We start from the raw sequence: 20,758 nt of genomic DNA, 5'->3' as shown, positions 1-20,758 counted from the left end.
GGGTCAAGAAGTCACAGGGAGGAGAAGGCTTGGATGTGAATTCAAGGTTTATCTTCTGCACTTTATCGCGGAAGTAGTCAGCTAGTGTTTGAGGAGAGAGTGGGGGTGGGGGGTGGGAGCGGAGGGCACTTTAAGTAGGGAGTTGAGGGTGGTGAAGAGGCGACGAGGGTTGGAGCCAAGAGAATTGGTTAATTGAGAGTAATACTCCTGTTTGGCAAGGGATAGGGAGGACTGGAAGGAGGACAGCATGAATTTGTAATGGGAGAAGTCTGACAGGGTGCGAGATTTCATCCAGAGTCGTTCAGCAGATCGGGTGCAGGAGCGAAGGTAGCGGATGCAAGGGCTGAGGATTAATGCACTTAGTGGGGCGAGAGACAGATGGTGCTAGGGTATCCAGAGCAGTGGAGAGAATTTCATTGTAGGTGGAGACAGCCGTGTCAACAGATTCCGAAGACGAGATGGAAGGGAAGAGATTGGAGATGTGAGAGGATAGGGTAGGGGGGTCGACGGCTTGGAGATTCCTGAAGGCAGTGGTTGTAGGTGGGCGAGGTTGAGGGGGAGGGTGATGAAGTGTGAGGGTGATTAGGTGATGATCTGAGATAGGAAGGACTGAGGTGCAGAAATTGGAAGGTGAGCAGGAAGAGAAGAGAACGAGGTCGAGACAATGGCCGTTACGGTGAGTAGGGGTGGTAGAGCATAGTCGGAGGTTAAAGGAGGATGTCAGAGTGAGGAATTTAGAAGCGTAAGAGTTGGATGGGTTGTCAACGTGAATATTAAAATCACCAAGAATGAGGGATGGAGATGAGGGATCAAGAAAGACGGTGAGCCAAGCGTCGAAGTCAGTGAGGAATGAAGAGAGGGGCTTATCAGGGGGGCGGTAGATGACTGCAACTCTGAGTGGTGTCAGGTAAAATAGCCGGATGGCATGAGTTTCGAAGGATGAGAAGCAGTGAGACTGTGGCAGGAGGAGGGGCTGGAAACTACAAGAGGGTGAGAGAAGAAACCCAACGCCTCCACCGCGTGCATCTGGGCGGGGAGTGTGGGAGAAAAGACATCCTCCATGGCATAGGGCTGCGAATGAGGCAGTGTCGTTAGGGGTTATCCAAGTTTCAGTTAAAGCGAGCAGTTGAAGGGAACGGGAGATGAATAAATCGTGGGTGAAGGAGAGTTTGTTGCATACTGAGTGGGCATTCCATAGGGCACACGAGAAGGGGAATAGAGATGAGATTGGAGGCATTCTGGGATCGGTTACGTGGATATGGAGAGGAGAGGTGAGGGGGACCTGGATTGGGATTGACGTCACCTGCGGAAAGTAGGAGGAGTAAGAGAGTGCGGAGGAGGGTGGGGGAGGAGGGTCGACGAAGATGACGAACACTGGATGTGTTAAGAAGGAATGGGGATGGGTTAATGGTGGGGAGGAAGTGTAGAAGGTTGAGAGCTAGGGATGATGAGGGGGGCAAGAGAGCTGGGGAGGTGGTGGGGGGTGGGGGGAGGTAGGGGAATAATGAGCAGTACAGGAGGGGACAAGGGTGGGCAATGAGTTCCTGAGGTAGCCAGTGGAAGGGGAGGGGGGAAGAGGTTAGGAAGGGACAGGGCGATGAAGAGAATGTGTATAGGGGCCATATATAGGGCTAAGGTAGATGCGGATAGATGTGAAGTGGCTAAGGTGATAGGAGTAGAGGAGGAAGGCAGGAAGGCTAGGACTGGGACAGCAGGCAACAGCTAAGGCATAGGGAATGATAGTGTCTAGAGGAATTCAATCAGCAGTTAAGATAGAGTAAGGGTTTTCAATATGCATCAGAAGTCGAGGTAACAACTGGAGCAGGTGGCTGGAACAGGCAGGGAGAGGCTGAACGAGCTGGATCAGGCGGGCTGGAACAAGCTGGAGCAGATGACTGGGACAGGCAGGGATAAGCTGGATCAGACGGACTGGGACAAGCTGGAGCAGGTAGCTGGAGCAAGCTGGATCCGACGGATTGGGACAAGCTGGAGCAGGTAGCTGGAACAAGCAGAGAGAGGCTGGATCAGGTGGACAGGAACAAGCTGGATCAGGTGGGCTGGCACCGCTGAAGCGGAAGGACTGGAGCAAACAGGAGGAAGCTGAGCAGATGGGTTGGAATAAGCTGGATCAGGTGGGCTGGAAGAAGCTGGAGCAGATGTCTGGCACAAACAGGGAGGAGCTGGGTCAGGCGGACTGGAACAAGCTGGTGCAGATGGACTGGGATGAGCTGGATTAGGCGGGCTGGAACAAGTTGGAGCAGGTGGCTGGAACAAGTTGGAGCAGATGGCTGGAACAAGTTGGAGCAGGTGGCTGGAATAAACAGGGAGAAGCTGGATCCTACGGACTGCGGCTGGAACAAGCAGGGAGAAGCTGGATCCGACGGACAGCGGCAAGCTGGAACAAGCAGGGAGAGGCAGGAGCAGGTAGCTGGAACAAACAGGGAGAAGCTGGATCCGACGGACGGCGGCTGGAACAAGCAGAGAGAAGCTGGATCTGACGGACTATGGCAAGCTGAAGCAGGTAGCAGGCGGGCTGGAACAGGCCAATGGATCAGAGCAGGCAGGGAATGCTGGGTCTGCAGACTGGAACAAGCTGGGGCCGGTGGACACTGCCTCTGTCGCAGGCCGGGGCTGATGGACTCTGCCACCCTCAGTTCCCGGTCCCGTCCCGAAGCCACCACGTGGTCAGCAACTGCGATTCGCGCCCAGGCCGTTCCGGCCGGGGAGTGCGGCGGCAGCGCACAGGACCACGGGTGCGACCAGTGCGGCAGACTATGGCCCACCCGGCTCCTCCGCGCAGAGACCCCGAGCCCAGGCTCTCCGGGGTGCACGAGGCAAGGCAGAGAGGCCGCGGGAGCTGGACGACAGTGGGGAAAGGCCGCAAATAGCCACAGTCAACCCCAGGCTGCACGCCCGCGTCGGGGACCAAGGAAATCGCCGCAGATCTCGCCCGACGGCTCCCCCGATGGCCGCTTTCCTCCAGGTGGAACAAGCTGGATCAGGCGGACTGGAACACGGTGGCACAAGCTGGATCAGGCGGACTGGACACGCTGGATGAAGTGGAATAAGCTGGAGCAGAGAAGAGCACAGCGGCAGGACCAGGATAAGCTGGAACAGATGGACTGGAGCAGAGTAGCGGGCAGGCTGGAGCGAGCTGGGTCAGGCGGACAGGGCTATGCTGGACTGAAGAAGTTGGAGCAGATAGGATGGATAGACTGAGACAGGCTGGGTCAGGGGGGGTTAGAGCAGACTGGGTTTCTTAGCCAAAAGCTCCCCAGGTCCAGCCCTGGGACCAGTCGGATCAGACAGATCGGGACACAAGTTCACCAGGTCCAGTTCAGGCACAGCACAGGCAGTGAAGTCGCGAGGCACAAACAGAGGATCTGCGAGGGCCTCACAGCAACTCCCCTGATCTGTCCCACCCTCGTTTGAAGTTACAGCGTAGTCGGGCCAGGTCGGACGAGGTGTTCCGTACAGGCGAGAGGTTACATCGCCCTCTCGCCGGGAGTCCAGGACATCCGTTCGTGCTGTGTCGGGCGGGGCGCTCCCGAATCACTGGCCGGGGCAGTTCTTTTTCCAAGTTACCAGCAGCGCGATCGGCCGTGTGGTCGGGTCCGCCGACTGGCCTCGCGACAAGGCCAGGTCAGTAGATGGCGCCAAGGTCGAACTTCGGTGTCGCCATGGGCCACTGCCACTCTGCCTCCGCTTTCCGGTCTGGTCTCATGGGTCCCTCCTCGTAGTGTGTGCGTCCCAGATCTGTGGCCAGCGAGTCCGCGTCCGGGCCGTTCCGGCCAGGGAGTGCAGCGGCGATGTCCGAAGCAGGAACGGAGGATATTGAGACAGACGCAATGGACCAGCGAAACGAAAAGGAAGAAAAAACAGCTGACGAGAACAAAAAAAAATAAGCCAAAGCAACATCTAACCCCGTAGCGCAGTTGCGCGAGCCGAAAGCACTTACAGCCTGGCGCTAAGGAGAAACGCGTTGTGTGGCCAATATAGCTGAGCGCTGTGTCCCAAAAACAACTCTTCGCGCCTTTTTTTTTTTTTTTCAAACGTGCCGCTGTCAAATGTGAGGAAAAAACGGAGAAGAAATTATGTAAGTAAAAAATATTGCTCGTTAAGGCCATGGGGACTGAATCAATTCATTCTTTTTTTTTTTTTTTTTTAACAAAGAACTGGCAAAGAAACACAACAAAACTGCCAGCTCAAAGCAGTCTGGGGAAAGGAAAGGTTTCACAATGTAACTTCTATTTTTTTTTTTTTTTAATAACTAAAAATGGCTGCCTCTCCCAAAGGCAATACACCTTTCTAAGGATAGCCCTTCCCAGCTAAGTATGGGATATGGGGAGGGACTTGGGGCACCCGAGTGTAACACCCTAGAGGCTGTAAAAAAGAAAAGAAAGAAAAGAAATCCCTATCTGCCAAGCCTCTAACAGAGATTTCCTAGGCACAGAAGAAAAAAGTAGCATTATTGTTCTTATTATTAACCTCTAAAAGAGAAAGAGAGAGAGGCTAATGGGCTCACCTCCTGCCTGCTGGAGACTGAGAAAATACTGAGGCTAGGGTCACATGACCAGGGCTCTTATTGGCTCTCTAGAGTCACAGGTTTTTTTTTCTCAGTCTCTACCTGCTGGAAGGCGAGCACAACCCATCAGTCCAATCCTAGTCCAGTCCGGAGGGACGCTAAGGAATATAGTGTTAATCTGGCCCTGTCCTCGGATGCAGCAAAGAGCCCACCACCCAACCTCCGGTTGCTCTTACCTAGCTTTAAGAAGCCACAGGTCTCATTTCTAGCAGTTTACTCTCAAAGTTGCCCCTTTCCTCAGGTAATCCCAATTAACATGGCTCTACTTCTTCAAAACATGGTCTGTTATTTTATCCAGCCAACTAGAGGTTAATCCCATGCAGAAACCACAAGACAAGTGAGGAGGCCGTCAAGTGCAAACCACTTCATTTCTATAATCAAAAACAGAATTTAAGTAGGCATACATTAAATATTCTTTGACTTGTGAATGCACACTACTTTGGTTTTATACATAATTTGAAAAGATTAGTTTACAATCTTCATATTTCTATTTAAAATGTCTTTAAAAAAATCAATGTGTATTTGTCTTTTATATACTATGGTGGTTTTAGAGGTGATGGGATGAAATAGATTTATATATTATGACATGATTTATAAAATTATATATAAAGATTTGGATTATATCTAATCATTTTTGTACACAAAGTCTGTGATTTATAGTCTTAGTATGTTATTTTATTTTTAATTTTATAGCAGGAATTTATCAAATTTGGACTATAAGTTTTAAGATCCCTGCTGTAAGCGCTAGCAGAAATATGGCCATGTTGGGCCCCTTTTTAATTTTGTGTTTTAATAAAGCGGTGTTGTGCTTTATGACCTCCTCTTGTGGTTATCTTCTTGCTGATTTTAACCCAAAGCCTTTTGTTTTCTCTGTGTGTGCCTTGATTAGGCTAAGATCTAAGAAAGAGGGGACTGCACTGCATACATCTGACAGCACTACAGAAATGACTGCTAGTACTAATTACAAGGGCTATCAAAGTTTGAAAAATGAAAATGTGCTTTTAACTTGCATTTCAAATTCTAAACCCTGACCCACGATAAGACATGAATACCAACAAGGTTTATTATGAGATGATAATGAAAGCAAAAACGTCAAGCAGCAAAGTCCGAGGAATAATTAACCTGATTGATAGCATCTTCAGATACAGAGGATGAAGCTTCAAAAGGAGCTGGCCAGGAGGCACTTTCAGAATCACTTGTCTGGTCTAGAGTTTGTGTGTCTTGATGCTCATCTTGACTGGAAGGGATTGGTTGTGCAGCATCATCACCATTAATACTGATAAAGGACAAAAAAAGGATAAGAAATCACTATAAAAGATTATGAACACATATTTTTTATTTTTATTACATTTGTACCCCGCGCTTTCCCACTCATGGCAGGCTCAATGCGGCTTACATACACAGGTACTTATTTGTACCTGGGGCAATGGAGGGTTAAGTGACTTGCCCAGAGTCACATATCTAATGCAACGTCATTTCTTCTAGTTGACTCTTCTCGAAGAACATTATAAAACAAACCAAAATCATTTCTCAAACATATGAGTCTGTTACCACACATATGAAACATCTAATGGAAAACAGTATGAAATCATCATCTTTGAGTAAACAATAACATGGTCAAATGCCTTCATACATTACTACTCAAAGCACAGTCTGAGCAAAATCAAAACTCAAATTATTGGCATTTTTCCCTGAACTTCTTCTCTGGTCCCTTTGGGGCATCATGACTCTGAATGCATGAAGATCACCCCAAGAACAAAATGTGGCGGATGTAGTACCTTGGTCACAGATACACATGCATCTGAAGCTGACACTGTACTCTAGAGTACGCAGGAAGGACTACGCTCAGGGCCAACATGGAAAAGGAAGATCTGAAAACTGGAAGTGAGGCCTTGAGCCTTTTTCTCCAAGCTAACAGAACCTCAGTTTCTTCTGGAAACAAAGGAACTCGTATTTCACAGGTTGGGAAGGAATAAAAATGATAGTTCCTGAAATCTATCAGCCATTCTACTGCTTCCAGCACATCAAAAACTCTGAATGTGGCCAAACTGTTTTCACTTGTGCTGCATAGCCAGTTGACAAAATAAGGGAGAACCAATAATCTCTCCAGTCATAAGGAGATTGCTCTTACCATCCTATGAGATCAAGAAAAGAGCCTGAAGCTATCGGAAGGAAAGCACATCTGAAAACCATTTGGTGGAGGGAACTCATGGGAATGCCTCTGTTTGGGCTCAGGACTGTGTAAAATCTCTCCCTATTGCACCATCCTACTGAGTTGTCATAACATCTTCTACCTTGAGTGCCTCTAGCAGACAGCACCATGCTTCTGACCCCTTTTCTGACAGAAATGAAGCACCAAACCTCCAATTGAATGCAGTTACTACTGTGGCCAGCAATGTCTGACAGAGAAGATGTCCAGAACCCTGAGAGAAGTTCAAGGCAAACCAACTTTCATGAGGAACTTGGTCGGAAACATACACACCCCACCAAAATGTCCAGGATGTTTCCAGATGGCAGTTACTTCAGTCTCAATTTACAGTGATCACCTCTATTATGAGGAAGCTCCCAAGAACCGGGCTGCACTAGAACCAGTCGAGGTCAATAAAGCATCTGACAAAAGGAGCTCTTCAACATTACTCATCTACACCGTTTCACTCAGATGGCTGTCTCCTTGCACAGGAAGGTCAAGCCATACAACCTCTGCATACCATTATTTATTTTATTTTTGTTACATTTGTACCCCGCGCTTTCCCACTCATGGCAGGCTCAATGCGGCTTACATGGGGCAATGGAGGGTTAACTGACTTACCCAGAGTCACAAGATACCTGAAAAAGGTCCATATTGTGCCATCCCTAGGTTGCTAGACCCAATGCAAGATGTCTTGGGTCATGCAGCCATTCATAGCACTGTTTGGCAATTGGAACTAGAAAACTGGAAACATGATTAAGCAGACGCCAAAAGCCTGTTATCACTGATGTCCATAAGTGCTGTGATCCCCAACATTAGGGTTGTGTGTGGTCTTACGTGAAACAGCTTCATTGCTTCTTTCTGGGGAATAGAATACAACTTCTGTTCCATTAAGATGGGAAACTGGCAATTCCTACTCCTAGACAGGTACCACTCTAGGAACCTAAAGCAGTGAGAAGCAAGACCACCTAGCTAACAAGTGAAGTGATTTCATCTTTTCAGGTGAGTCTAAAAGCATAAGAGACATCCCATTCAGAGAAGGAGGGCCTGTTTCCACCCAAACTCACTAAGGGATATAACAACCCATGCTTCCTTATCCTCCTCTTCCCCTAAGGATCCTTTCAAGGGAACACAAAAAGGGAGTCCTCCCAAACAGGACTATCCTGCCCCCCACCCCTGGCCTGTCTAGGTCACTTGGTAGATTTAGGGGTTGGGGGGTTGGAACAAACTCACCCTGGAAGGGACATTAAGGAGAGCACCAGAATGTGCAACAGCTTCCCTTACCAGACATTTACAACTCACAGAAGGACTGGTACATTCACTCCACTAGGCTACTTCTTTCATTCCTTGTATCTAACAAGAATGGCTTCCTAGTGAAAGCATTTTCTTACAGAGAAGACAAGCAGAAGCACAAGAAGGGGAGGAAGGAGGTGGTGCACAATAGAGGTAGGATCTAACTTCCCTGACCCAGCCCTGCTCTGTTGCCCTGGGAGTCTGCTCAACTGGGGAAATCGGCCCAACTGTTGCCTTCGGAACCCAATTGGGCTCCAACTTCACTAGGAAAGGATAGCCTGCAGACCAATTCCCTGGGGAGGCTTAGCAATAATGCTGCATAAATCCACATCTGAACAATCTGTTAGAGACAGAAACTGAACAGAAGGCAGCACCAGTCCTCTGTGAGGAAAGTGAAGTTAGTTCTGTGCTTACCATCCCCCCTCCCCCGGTCTCTATATGGACTAGTCTAATATAGTTGATAACGAAGCACAACTGGAGAAAACAGTATGAATGTGAAAGATTCAAAGATTATATTGATGCTTTTTTCACAATGCTAGCAAAACTGGAAAAGAAAGAAGTTCTACAAACACTACACAATGTAATGAGCTTGTCAAATCTATAATTAAGCTACCTGTAGTACAAAAACTTGGAAAGAATCGCTTTCTGGTACCAGTGCTCTTTACTCTTCTTTTTTCTCTGCCATTTTTGGTCTATTAGCCTTTGATAAAATTCTTTTAACCACGTCCAATCTCCTGTCTTCAGAAATGAGAACAAGCACAAGATTAAATGAGAGACAGCAAACAGTCTACTTTAGGCTCAAATATGAAACATACCCCTGTGAAAATGAGGAGAAATGTAAGTAATAGCTAATGTTTGTAACAGAAATTGCAAGGTATTCTATAGAGCTACTGGACTTTGCACAAAATATACTTGTTCAATATCTTGAGAAAAATATCCAATTACAAGAGTAAGAATACAAAATTCTAATGGGGGGAGGGGAGATCAGTAAAAGACAGTTGAACCTGATGGTTTCCATATTTCTTTAAGCAAAAGCTTAACAAAAAATAAACAAATAAAATATAGTACTCTGCAGAAAGGCTACAGTCATCATAGTTGCTCAGGTGTAGGGGAAGTGAATTTTAAAGATTGTTTTTCAACTCTGCCTTGACCAACCAGTGCACTTGGGGTCTGTAAAAAGTTGGAATGTGGAAGATAAGGCACGTCTCTGATCAATTCAGTTTGTGCAGGAGGGAAACAGGATATGCTCGGAGTTCAGGAGATGAGCCACCTGGCCAATGGTTTGTTTACTTGAGCCGGAAGCATGTGACTGCATCCTCATGTACAATGCTGTAATTTTCCTTAGCTCTGAACACGAGTTCTAAGCCTTATAAAAAAAAAAAAAAAAAAAAAAGGAGTTTCTTTCAGTGAAATTGGGAGCTCATCTGTGAGTAACATATGAACTGCGCAGAGAACCATGTTTCCTGGTCAAAGAAATTCCTGGCTTTCGCTGTGAACAGGCCCCCTCCTCCAGCTGATAAGAGCCTGGATGATTGTTTATAGTGTATTATTGCTTCTTTTCCTGGTCTAGGAACTCTTAGCATTGCTTAGATGTAGAAACCAGTAATGTAATGATTGTCTATATATAGGTATTGTTTCTCTTTAGTTATATAGCTAATCATTGTGTGTATATATATATCTTAATCATTGTATATATCTTAATCATTGTAGATTTTAGCACTTCTAATAAAAGTCTCATTTACCTAATACGAATCCAAAAGAATCCACACTAATTACTGAGTAGTGTGTGTCAGTAAAGCAGGCTGTAAACCCATAACAGAACATCAGGCTATAACACAGTGCAGTCTTAAACCAATTTCTGGATTTTAATTTGGCTCCTTGCAAGCTTCAAAGGAAAGGTTACAACTATCCAGAAAGCTACACTAGGTAAGCTGGAAGGAAATGATCTTTCCTGATTATTTTACCCTATTACTACCAACAATTAATGCATGATTCAAAATAAGCAAGTCCTATCTGAGGAAAGAGTTCTACGCAGCCTTCACTGGCATTCATCACAGCTGTTAGCAAGCTCAGAAGACAATGTACAACAATATATCTTTTAAATGAAATGAAATGCTTAACCTGAGATGACCTCATGAAGAGCTCTTGAATATCCAGCTCGTCAAGTAGGAGAGTTCGTCCAATGCGGTGAACAGCCATGCTTACATGGGACTTGCTATAGGGGATCTTCAGAAGTTTTTTAATGTTCTTTGGGGGTTGGCAGAATAAAATACAAAGAAATTACCATTAGCAATAAATAAAAGAAAGCAGGATCATACCAGATGAGTTGCAACTTTATCAACAATCTGAATACCTAGCAATTCATTAAGTTCCATTCATAACAAGGCCTAAGAGCAGATACCATAAATCATTCAGTTATGTGGCAGTAGATATGCCAGAAACAGCTTTTTCTGCTTCTAGAACAAATATACAGAATTTCACCTTCCTCATGACTCATTCACAGCATCCATCTTTCCATACCCCAAACTTTTCCCAGGCACATCTTTTCTCACCACCACCAATCCCATCCTGGTCCACTAAAAATCTGTAAGAACAGCGGGAAGTGGACCGGGGTCTCCAGGGACACAAAGACTTCAAATTCTTAATGATACAAATTTTTACTGAAAGGTTGCTTTTTCAATGGTCTTTTTCATGACCACTTGCTTTCTAAGCCAATTGGCAGATTTACTATCAGATGGTTTCACTTACCAGAGACAACAGAGAAAGACTCCCGACGCAGGCCTTTTTGGTTGAAACACATTGCTGTGTCGAGTCTTCTATCAATAAAATTTGTCATTAAGAATTTAAAGTCTGTGATTTCTTCCTGGAGAGTCCAGTCCACTTCCCACTGTTCTTACCACTAAAAGCCTGCTCACCCTCAACCCCTGCCCGTCAACAGTCTTTCCTCTTTCTCCTATCCCCCACTGCCCAGCAACAGCCCCTTATTCTCTCTCCTTCACCCTCTCCTAATCATTAACTGATCCAGTTTCTCATAGGCAAAGTCAAACAAGCTCTTCAGGCTGTAGCCTCAGCAACAGTAAAGCAGATATTTTAAAAATCTGCAAGGTGCATTATAGCTGAGCCACCAGTCACAGGTCTGGCAATTGTTCTGTCCCCTCTTCCAACCCCTGATTTCAAAGAAACATGTGCAAGAGGCCAGGATGGGGTTCACAAGCCCTGTGCCTATTTTTTCTTAAGTTGTCACTGCTCTGCCATGGCCCTTTAGGAGATAAGCTTTACACCACAGCTCAGGAAATAGCTAACCCATGTTTGTTTTTTTTAATAAGAAACTGTACGAATCTGTATCTTATCCAACCAGCAAATTAACCTAGTTCTTAAGAACACTGAACCTGCCAGAACTATCTAAAGCCAAAATAGATACAGTAATACCTCAGTTTTCAATGAGTTCGGTTATCGGCAGTTTCGGTTTCGTTGATTTTTTTCCACAAAAAATTTGTCTAACACAACGCACGTAAGATAAAATCTCATGTGCTCAAATCTCATTGTCCCTGTTAAAGTGTTTCCCTTGCTAATAAGTTAACCCTTTCCCTTTAGCTCCATCATGGGACTATATTTATTCTCTATAAAATGTGTTTTTGGTATGTATTTTGGAGTGTCTAGAACAAATTAATTGGATTTACATTGATTCATATGGAAATAATTGCTTCGGTTTTTGTCGGTTTCAGATTTTGCCGATTGTTTTCGGACGGATTATCGACGAAAATCAAGGTATCACTGTACCTTAAATCGCCCTATTGCAACCTCCGAGGTTACCAAGCCACCAAAGCTTTAAAAATGCATAAAACTCCTGGTGAAGATGGCTATACAGCAGAGTTTTTAATCACACTTTCAGTCCTCTATTAGCTTTAATTTACAACTATAGCAATCCTTTATTCATGATCACAAGAGCGCAGGCACATTTACTGAAGCCACAATAGCGGTATTCCCAAAACCAGGGTGGGATTCGATGCTTACAAAAAAATTACAGGCAATTTCTCTGCTTAACTACGATCGTAAAATTTACGCAATGCTCTTAGCTGAGACTAGCCAAACTCATGCCTCATTTAATTCATAATTCTGGCTTCATGAAGGGTAGAATGGGAATGCATAATGCAAGGGTTTTCTGTCATGTGATTCAGGCTGCTCTACATTACTAATTTGACATAATATATACCAGCACTGCTTAATCTTCATAAAACCTCTGCCGGGCAATTCAGGGAACTGGGACAAAACTGAGGTGATGCCATTAATGCTCATTGCACATCTGATATGATTTATCCCCATGGTTTTGAATGGTTGTCAAGATAAGATTAAATATCTAGGTGTAAAATTCAGATCTACATGTGAGGACACTTCGCTTACCAAAATGAAAGAGATACTCTGCCTTGTTGCCACTATGGATATCTTGGTGGGGACGCTTGGAAGCAATACAAACGATTATAGCTCCCCAGGTGACTTATCCTACAAATGCTGCCTCAACCTTTCCTGGCACATTTTCTAAAAGTTGGATGTTATTTTAGGCAAGTTCCTCTGCAATTAAAACCACCACATCTCTCAAAGCTTTAGAGAAATCAAAAGCAACATGAGGACTTGGATTTCCAGACTTTCAAACTTATGCTACTGTATCATTACTCAAGAGGAGCCTGTTGCTGGAGCCTTGCAGAGGATTATGATGAGGTTCCAACTTGGCTTCCTAAAGAGAATACTTTGTGGTACAACCGATTTCTGAGCCTCCTCTTTGAAGCAACAGATTTGCCTTTCTCTCGACTAACCTATTTGTGTGTGACTTACTTCAGTATGTCTTGATGTCACACTGGCATATCCAAAGAAAAATGCAATGGATGTGATAATTTGGGGCAAGAAGTATCTATCGGTACATCGCCTTTTTTTTTGGAAGGAGTGGTTGATCTTGGGAATATGAAGCCTTAAAAGATGTTCAGTTGCCTCAACAGCATTTTGTGCTACCTGTTGTATTTGTAAATATTGGAAGAATTGACATCACTACATTTCTAAATATTTAACGACCAATAGGCAGCAATTGCAATCTCAACCTTCGGAGTTACTCCCATTCCACTTAGTACGGGATTCATGTCCTGCTGCAATGTCCAAGATATATAGTAAACTCATTAACTTTCAAAACCGGCGATTACTACTACTACTGCTAATAGTAGCATTTATATAGCGCTACCAGACGCACGCACGAACGATACAATCCTTTTGGGAACAAGAGTTAAATATTGAACTCTCTTCCAAACAATGGGAACTACTATGGTCAAACGTGTATAGACCCGTATGTTCTGTCTCTTTGCTTCAATCACTATATTACATTCTACATAAGGCTATTTGGACTCCCATAAAGAGCAAGAATTCTAAATCATCATAGTCCGATACTTGCTGCTCCTGCCATCACCAACCCACTTTATATAATATGCTTTTTTTCTGCTCAGTTTTATGTAATTTTTGGTCAGATGATTGGACTATTACCTATAATGTTCCCTTATCATTCTCACCGATTATACTGAAGAGATCAAACATTTGTTTAATATTATGATGGCAATTGCAATTAAGGTTGCCTTATGTCACTGGAAAGACACTATCAGCTAATGTAAATCATTAATGGCGATACGTTTTTATCTTCAAATACGAATGTCAGCTGGTGGAGCATATCATCACTTGTTTCACTTGAACAGAACCTGGCAGCCTTTTGTTCAATCTGTAAGCACGGTACTACACCCTAGTAGTTTTTTTTTTCTCCCCAAGTATCATTTTGGGACGTATATACCTCTTCATTCTATCATTGCTTTTAGTCTCTTACTGCATATATTATATACTATTATGCTGATACAGTTCTATTGTCTTGTTCTGGTTGTTTTTACTTTCTTGTTTTTGTATTACAAAATTTTTCAATTTAAAAAAAAAAAAAAAAAAAAAAAAAAAACTTACTGAACTATAAAAACATACCTCAGAATCCGAGACAACATCGACATCATTTCCCACAGAATCAATGAAATCATATGCCATTCCAAAGCTTTAAAAAGAAAAAAAAATAAGTTATGCATAGAAAGGCAAGTGAAAAAAGGTCAAAGTGCCACGCTGTAGGCGATTTTGCTCCTTGAAATTATTTATAAAAAAAAGTTTCAAATCAAAATGTGAAATGTGAAAGAGGCCCTTTAAGTTTCATTAGGTGTTAATGTGCACTAACAGCTTAAAATGGCGTACCACAGCGCACACTCAGGCATCCTGCAGTAACTGCCTAATCTGCATGCGCTAAAAAATATTTAATTATTTTTTTTTTGAGATGTCATCACAGGGCAGAGGGTGGGTGTTCCTGTGCTAAACCGTGCACAATACTGCGCAGTAACTTGTTAGCTCAGAATTACTGCCATCCATTTTGCGGGTGGTAAGAGCTCACGAGATAATTTTATTTAATGGTGGCACGCTAATGATTAGTGCATGGCCATTATTACAAAAAAAAAAAAAAAAAAAAAGACATTTTACGGCTGTGGTAAAAATGGCCTTAGTGTGCGGGAAACTCATACAGGCATGTACTAAGACCCTTCTTTGCAGCAGCTTAGTAAAAGGATCCCCCAAGGATCCTATACTAAAGTGCGGGAAGATTTTGAAACTACTGCACCCTACTGTCGCAGTAATTATAGCAATTAACTGCAAAACCTCTAACTGTATTGGGTGTTGCCAGCAGTTTCCCATTCATTGGCCGATGCTCAAAACCTAATGCCGGCGCTAGTGGCAATTAGCATTGGTGTTAGTGAGCACTGAATGCCAAGGACTCTAATGCAGGAGAAAATGTGCACATCAAAGATTAGCACAAATAGCATGCAAATATAGTCAAAAGGATGATGTTAACATTTCCTATTACCTCCCAATGCTCAGAGAACAGCGCACAATACAAAGCTGCTCTTATGGCTGAGAACCTAATGCCAGCTCAAACATGCATTGGGGTGTTTGAAGAGGTGAGCGCCGCGCATATCATCTGCATACAGTTGAACATTGGGGAGCTATTTTTCAGCGTTGCTCCTGAGTTCTGAGAATCATCCCATCAGTTAACACACAAAAATTTAACTGCACCGTGAATAAAACAATGCAGTTAGTAACACCTATTCAAGCAGTGTTATCTGTAAGGTACCAGTCCTGCTCTATACTACATTAGTTCTTAATGTGGCAATTATAACATCTTAGTAAACTGGCCCCTAACTTACACATAGCTCCTTTCTAAAGAAGATGCATAAAGGACACTGAAATAGGAAAGATTTCTTTCTATATTAAATCACTGAGAACAAGATTGTTTCAATAGAGAGATCAAAAAAGCAAGGCAGGGGATCTGAGAGCCCACTGGATTAATGGCAAAAATGCAGCTGTATGCAATAGACATGGCTGGTCAAATTGATGTTTCAAAAATTAACAGAAGCTGACACAACCTTTACATAGTACAGCAATTAAAATCTGCGCAAAGATGTTTGTGTGTACTTTATTTATTTAGATCTGATGGTGATTTTTTAAACTGTGTATTTGAAATTGCAGCACTGTACGTGGAAAAATTCTTACCTGATAATTTTCTTTCCATTAGTCCCAACAGATTAATCCAGAGACTTGTAGGTTGTGTCCCTCTACCAGAAGGAGGAGATAGAGAGAACCTCCGAGGTTTGCTACATGTGGACCTGTGCAGCCAGCTGAACCTCAGTATGAACGATACCAAAGCAGTGGAATGGAAACAATAGAAAAAAAACTCTCAATTGCCCAACATACTTCCACCACTTCTACATTTATTTATTTAATCAAACGAAGGAACATTCAGAACGGAACCCGAAAAACTAACCAACCGCAACAAAACCGCAGACAGAAAACCCAGGGGGGAACTCTGGATTGATCTGTTGGGACTAATGGAAAGAAAATTATCAGGTAAGAATTTTTCCTTCCATGGCACCCCACAGATCAATCCAGAGACTTGTGGGATGTACCCAAGCAGTCCTCAAGTAGGGCGGGACACCCCCAACCCAGCAGAAATCACCGATGAGCCAAACACCACATCTTGACGAGCTGCCACATCCACCCGATAATGACGAGTGAATGTATGGACCGAAGCCCATATAGCTGCCCTGCAAATATCTTCCAGAGAAACCAAACGGGACTCTGCATAGGAGGAAGCTTGAGCTCGTGTAGAACGAACACAAACTTGCAAAGGGGCTTACTTGCCCAATGCCACGTATGCCGAAGAGAAAGCCTCACACACCCAGCGGGCTATGGTGTCCTTGGACGCCATACGACCCTTCTTACTGCCTCCAAAAAGGACGAAGAGATGGTCAGAAAGAAAATTTGTCACCTCCAAATACTTGAGAAGAGCCCGGAATTGCTTAACCTTCCTGGCGGAAGGCCGGCAAATGCAGGGACTGCCCCAAGTGGAAACGAGAAGCCACCTTGGGCAAAAACAAAGGAACTGTAATAAATCGATACCCCCACCTCCTTAAAACGCAGGAAGGGGTCTCTGCAAGAAAGGGCCTGCAACTCTGAAATTCTCCGAGTGGAAGTAATGGCTACTAGGAAAATCACCTTCAAGGTGAGATCCTTAATCGTAATTCCCGATAATGGTTCAAAAGGAGGACGCTGAAGCGCTTTGAGAACTTAAGGTTCCAGGATGGCAGAACTGGCACGTGAGGAGGGCGCAAATGATTTACGCCCCTCAAGAAACGAACCACATCCGGGTGGGAGGCGATGGACGCCCCCTGAAGCCGGCCTCTAAAACATGCTAGATACTGAAGCTGAAGCTGCTGACAATCCCGAACTCGCACACCACGAATCGAAGGTACGCCAAACCCTAGCATAAGCTATTGAGGTGGATCTTTTCCGAGCCTACAGCATCGTAGCAATAACCGTGTCCGGATACCCTTTTCTTCTCAACCTTGCCCTTTTAAGGGCCAGACCATAAGACCAAAGGGGGAGGGATCCTCCATCATGACTGGCCACTGCAGCAGGAGACTGTCCTGCGCCGGTAGCAGAAAAGGACAATCGAACAGAAGCCTGATCACATCTGCGTACCAGGATCGTCTGAGCCAATCCGGGGCCACTAGGATCGCTCGACCGGGATGACTGGCAATGTGAGTCAGTAACCTGCCCACCATTAGCCACGGAGGAAAGGCACAGAGCAGACCCCTGGGCCAAGGTTGAAGAAGGGCATCGATGCCTTCTGAGCCCAGCTCTCGTCCCCCTGCTGAAGAAACGGGGAACCTTCGCATTGAATATGCTGGCCATTAAGTCCATCTCTGGCATCCCCCAACGGGCAGATATCTGACTGAAGGCCAGAGGGGAGAGCGTCCACTCCCCCGGCTCCAACTGGTGGCGACTGAGAAAGTCCACTTCACATTCTTTGACCCCGCTATATGAGCCGCTGTCAAGAACGAGAGATGAGTCTCTGCCCAACAGCAGATCAGAGCCGCCTCACGCGCTAGGAGTGCACTCCTGGTGCCCCCAACGGTTTACGTAGGCAACCACCGTCGCATTGTCCGAAAGAACTTGAACTTGGCAATCACGGAGAAGATACAAAGACTCTTGAAGGGCCAGACGAATCGCCCGTAACTTCAAGCAGTTGATGGACCATGACGCCTCCGTCGAAGTCCAAACGCCCTGGGCCGTCTGTTGCAAGTAATGAGCTCCCCAGCCAGACAGTGACACATCCATGGTCACTATCTTCCAGTCCGGGGTTGCCAGAGGAATGCTCGACATCAGATTCTTTTGAATGAACCACCAATGCACGATTGTGTGAAGATGGGCCGAACATTGTAATCCTCCGAGAGCGGAGACCAACGGCTCAGAAGGTGCCACTGGAGAGGGCACATGTGAGCTCTGGCCCACTTTATCACGTCCAAGGTGGAGGCCATGGAACCTAGAACTTGTACATAGTCCCAAGCCCGCGGGTTTGGAGCTTGAAACAGCGCTCGTAACTGAGCCTGTAACCGCTGTGGAAGAGCTGAAGGAAGAGAAACTATCCCTGTTCAGGTAACGAAGCACACCCCCAAGTATTCCAGTGCTTGGGAAGGCGTTGGGCTGCACTTCGGGAAGTTGATCACTCAACCATTCGACTGCAGCAACCCGACCACTTTGTCAGTTGCCCGCCAACTCTCCTCGAAATAAGACTCCCGCATAAGCCAGTCTAGATAGGGATGGACCTAAATCCCCTTCCTTCCTTCCTGAGATAGGCCGCCACTACTACCAGGACCTTGGAAAAGGTCCGAGGCGCTGTGGCTAGGCCGAAGGGCATCGCTTTGAATTGAAAATGTCAACCAATCACTGCAAAGCGAAGAAAGCGCCTGTGGAGAGGCCAGATTGGAATGTGTAAATAGGCCTCAGATCGAGAGAGGTCAAAAATTCCCCTGGCTGTTCCGCTGCAATCACTGATCGGAGGGTTTCCATGCGGAAAAGCCGATCCCGTAAGGAACTGTTGACGCACTTGAGATCTAAGACGGGTCGCTAAGACCCGCCCTTTTTTAGCACCACAAAATAAATGGAGTATCGACCGCACCCTCTTTCTGCTGGAGGTACAGGCTGGACGGCACCCAGCCATTGTAAGTTGAGGAGGGTGTGTCGAACGGCCTGCACCTTGGTGGGACATTTGCAAGGAGATTCCAGAAAAAAAAAAAAAAAAAAAAAAAAAAAAAAAAAAAGAGTATCATCGGACGAGCCAATTCTAACTTGTAGCCATCTCTGATAAACTCCAAGACCCATTCGTCGGATGCTACCCTGGTCCACTCCATCAGGAATAGGGACAGTCTGCTCCCAATAACCGGCTGGATATGGACCAGGGCCCCATCATTGGGCGGACCTGGCTGTGGATTGGTTTCTGTTACTGGAAAGGAAGGGCTGAGGCCTTGCTCTCTGAAAAGAGGCCCCGTGACCTGGACAGTAATGCAGTGTATCCCTAAACTTAGGTCTAGGTCCCGCCGGTCGTACAAACTTGGACCTGTCCTCCGGGAGGCGCTGGCCCTTAGAGTCAACGAGGTCCTTCACAATCTGTTCTAAGTCTGTCCCAAACAAAAGCTTTCCCCTAAAAGGAAGACTTGCTAAACATGACTTAGAGGCCACGTCTGCAGTCTAATGCCGCAACCACAGCCAGCGACACGTGGTGACCACTAGGGAAACCTCCTTCACCAAAGCCCTCAAAAGATCATAAAGAAGATCTGCAAGGAAGGCTAAACCGGACTCCAAGGCCGGCAAAACAGCCACGAGATCTTCTGGAGAGCAGGCTTTCTATACCCACGATAAGCATGCCTGCGCCGCAAAGGAGCCACAAACTGAGGCCTGCAGGGAAAGTGCCACTACTTCAAAGGGCAGCTTCAAGCAAGTTTCCAACTTATGATCCTGAGGGTCCTTGAGCGCCGTGCCCCCCTCCACTGGGAGAGTGGTTTTCCTTAGTGACCGCTTTGATTAAGGAATCCACCGTAGGGACCTTCAGCAAGTCTAAGTCAGGAGCAGGTAGCGCGTAAAGACGCGACATAGCTCTAAGCAACCTTAAGCCCACTGTCCGGCATATCCCACTGCGTCAAAATAAGGATCTTCATGGCCTCATGCACATGAAAGGAACGAAGTGGGCATCTGGTGCCAGACATAATAGAGAGCACCGGACCTGTTCCCCCTGACGATTCAGGGGGGAAATGGTAAAAACCTCAAAAGCCCTAACAATCAGGGAGGGAAGCTCTTCCCTGCGAAAAAGGCAGGCAGCCGTCGGATCATCCCCCTCCTCAGGGGGCAGGGTGACCTCATCTGCCAAATCCAAAGATTCTGAGGGAGAGCCCGGAGACAAAACCGGGCCATCTGTGTCACCTGGGGACGTTTTGGCAGGAAAGACTGAGAGGCTGCAGCAACCGAAGTTTGCTGAGGAAGAGACGGGGCTGCCTGAAGAGAAGCTCCTGACTTCTTCACAAGAAAGGCATTGTGCATTAATAAAACAAAATCTGGGGAAAAACGAACTGCAAGGGTCTCCCCTGCTCCCTGTACATCGCTTCCCCTCCATCGGAGCCTGTGCCACAGAAGCGCGCTGCGCCTCTTGTCTATCAACGGCCACGAGCGGAGCGGGTCGCGCCTGACAGGAAAAAATGGCGCCCACCAACGCGCACTGCACTAACTGCCCCGAGGAAACCGCCAAAACTATCCCCGCGCTTCCGACTCACCGGATGCCTGAGGGGAACCCCCGTCACACTGAACACCCGCTGCAGACTGACGGCGGCAGGACTCAGTCCCCCCGATGCTGCTCTCTGGCCCCCACACCGGCAGCAGTGCTTAGCCTCCTCAGAAGGCACTGACATGCTCCACAAATGCCTACCCCAAAACTGACTCGGCAGAATGTCTAGTTCCTCCATATGATTAAACAATAACAAAGTCTCTGACTTTTTTTTTTTAAAGGCAGGAGAGAAAGGAAACACCCGATCAGGCCAACAGCCCCGGGCGACGGAGGAAAGGTAGGGGGAGACTGGGAGGGACCTGTCACCACCAGGTGTACACCACAACCGGCAAACAGCCATTCAACCCCTGTCTGTGCTAAACTAGGCCCAAAGGACACCAGTAGCCAGATCAAACCAGAGCTGTACAGAGATGTCCCTCCACCTGCTAGAGAGAGAGAATACTGAGGTTCAGCTGGCTGCACAGGT

General features: G+C 46.0%; 1 protein-coding gene across 1 annotated transcript in view; it reads right to left on the bottom strand.

The window, feature by feature from the left end:
- EDRF1 (erythroid differentiation regulatory factor 1) overlaps window positions 1–20,758 on the bottom strand; it is a 204,243-nt gene that overhangs the window by 159,957 nt on the left and 23,528 nt on the right. Inside the window, exons 3-6 of the mRNA XM_030202947.1 lie at window positions 14,067–14,133; window positions 10,188–10,313; window positions 8,680–8,804; window positions 5,708–5,861 (exon numbers count right to left, since the gene is read on the bottom strand). Of these exons, the coding sequence (XP_030058807.1) occupies window positions 5,708–5,861; window positions 8,680–8,804; window positions 10,188–10,313; window positions 14,067–14,133 (472 nt within the window). The remainder of the gene's footprint in view (window positions 1–5,707; window positions 5,862–8,679; window positions 8,805–10,187; window positions 10,314–14,066; window positions 14,134–20,758) is intronic.

This window comes from Microcaecilia unicolor, chromosome 5, assembly GCF_901765095.1.
Source record: "Microcaecilia unicolor chromosome 5, aMicUni1.1, whole genome shotgun sequence".
NCBI classification, from domain to species: domain Eukaryota; kingdom Metazoa; phylum Chordata; class Amphibia; order Gymnophiona; family Siphonopidae; genus Microcaecilia; species Microcaecilia unicolor.
Note: the sequence above shows the minus strand (reverse complement) of the source record. Positions and strands in the feature narration are given on the sequence as shown.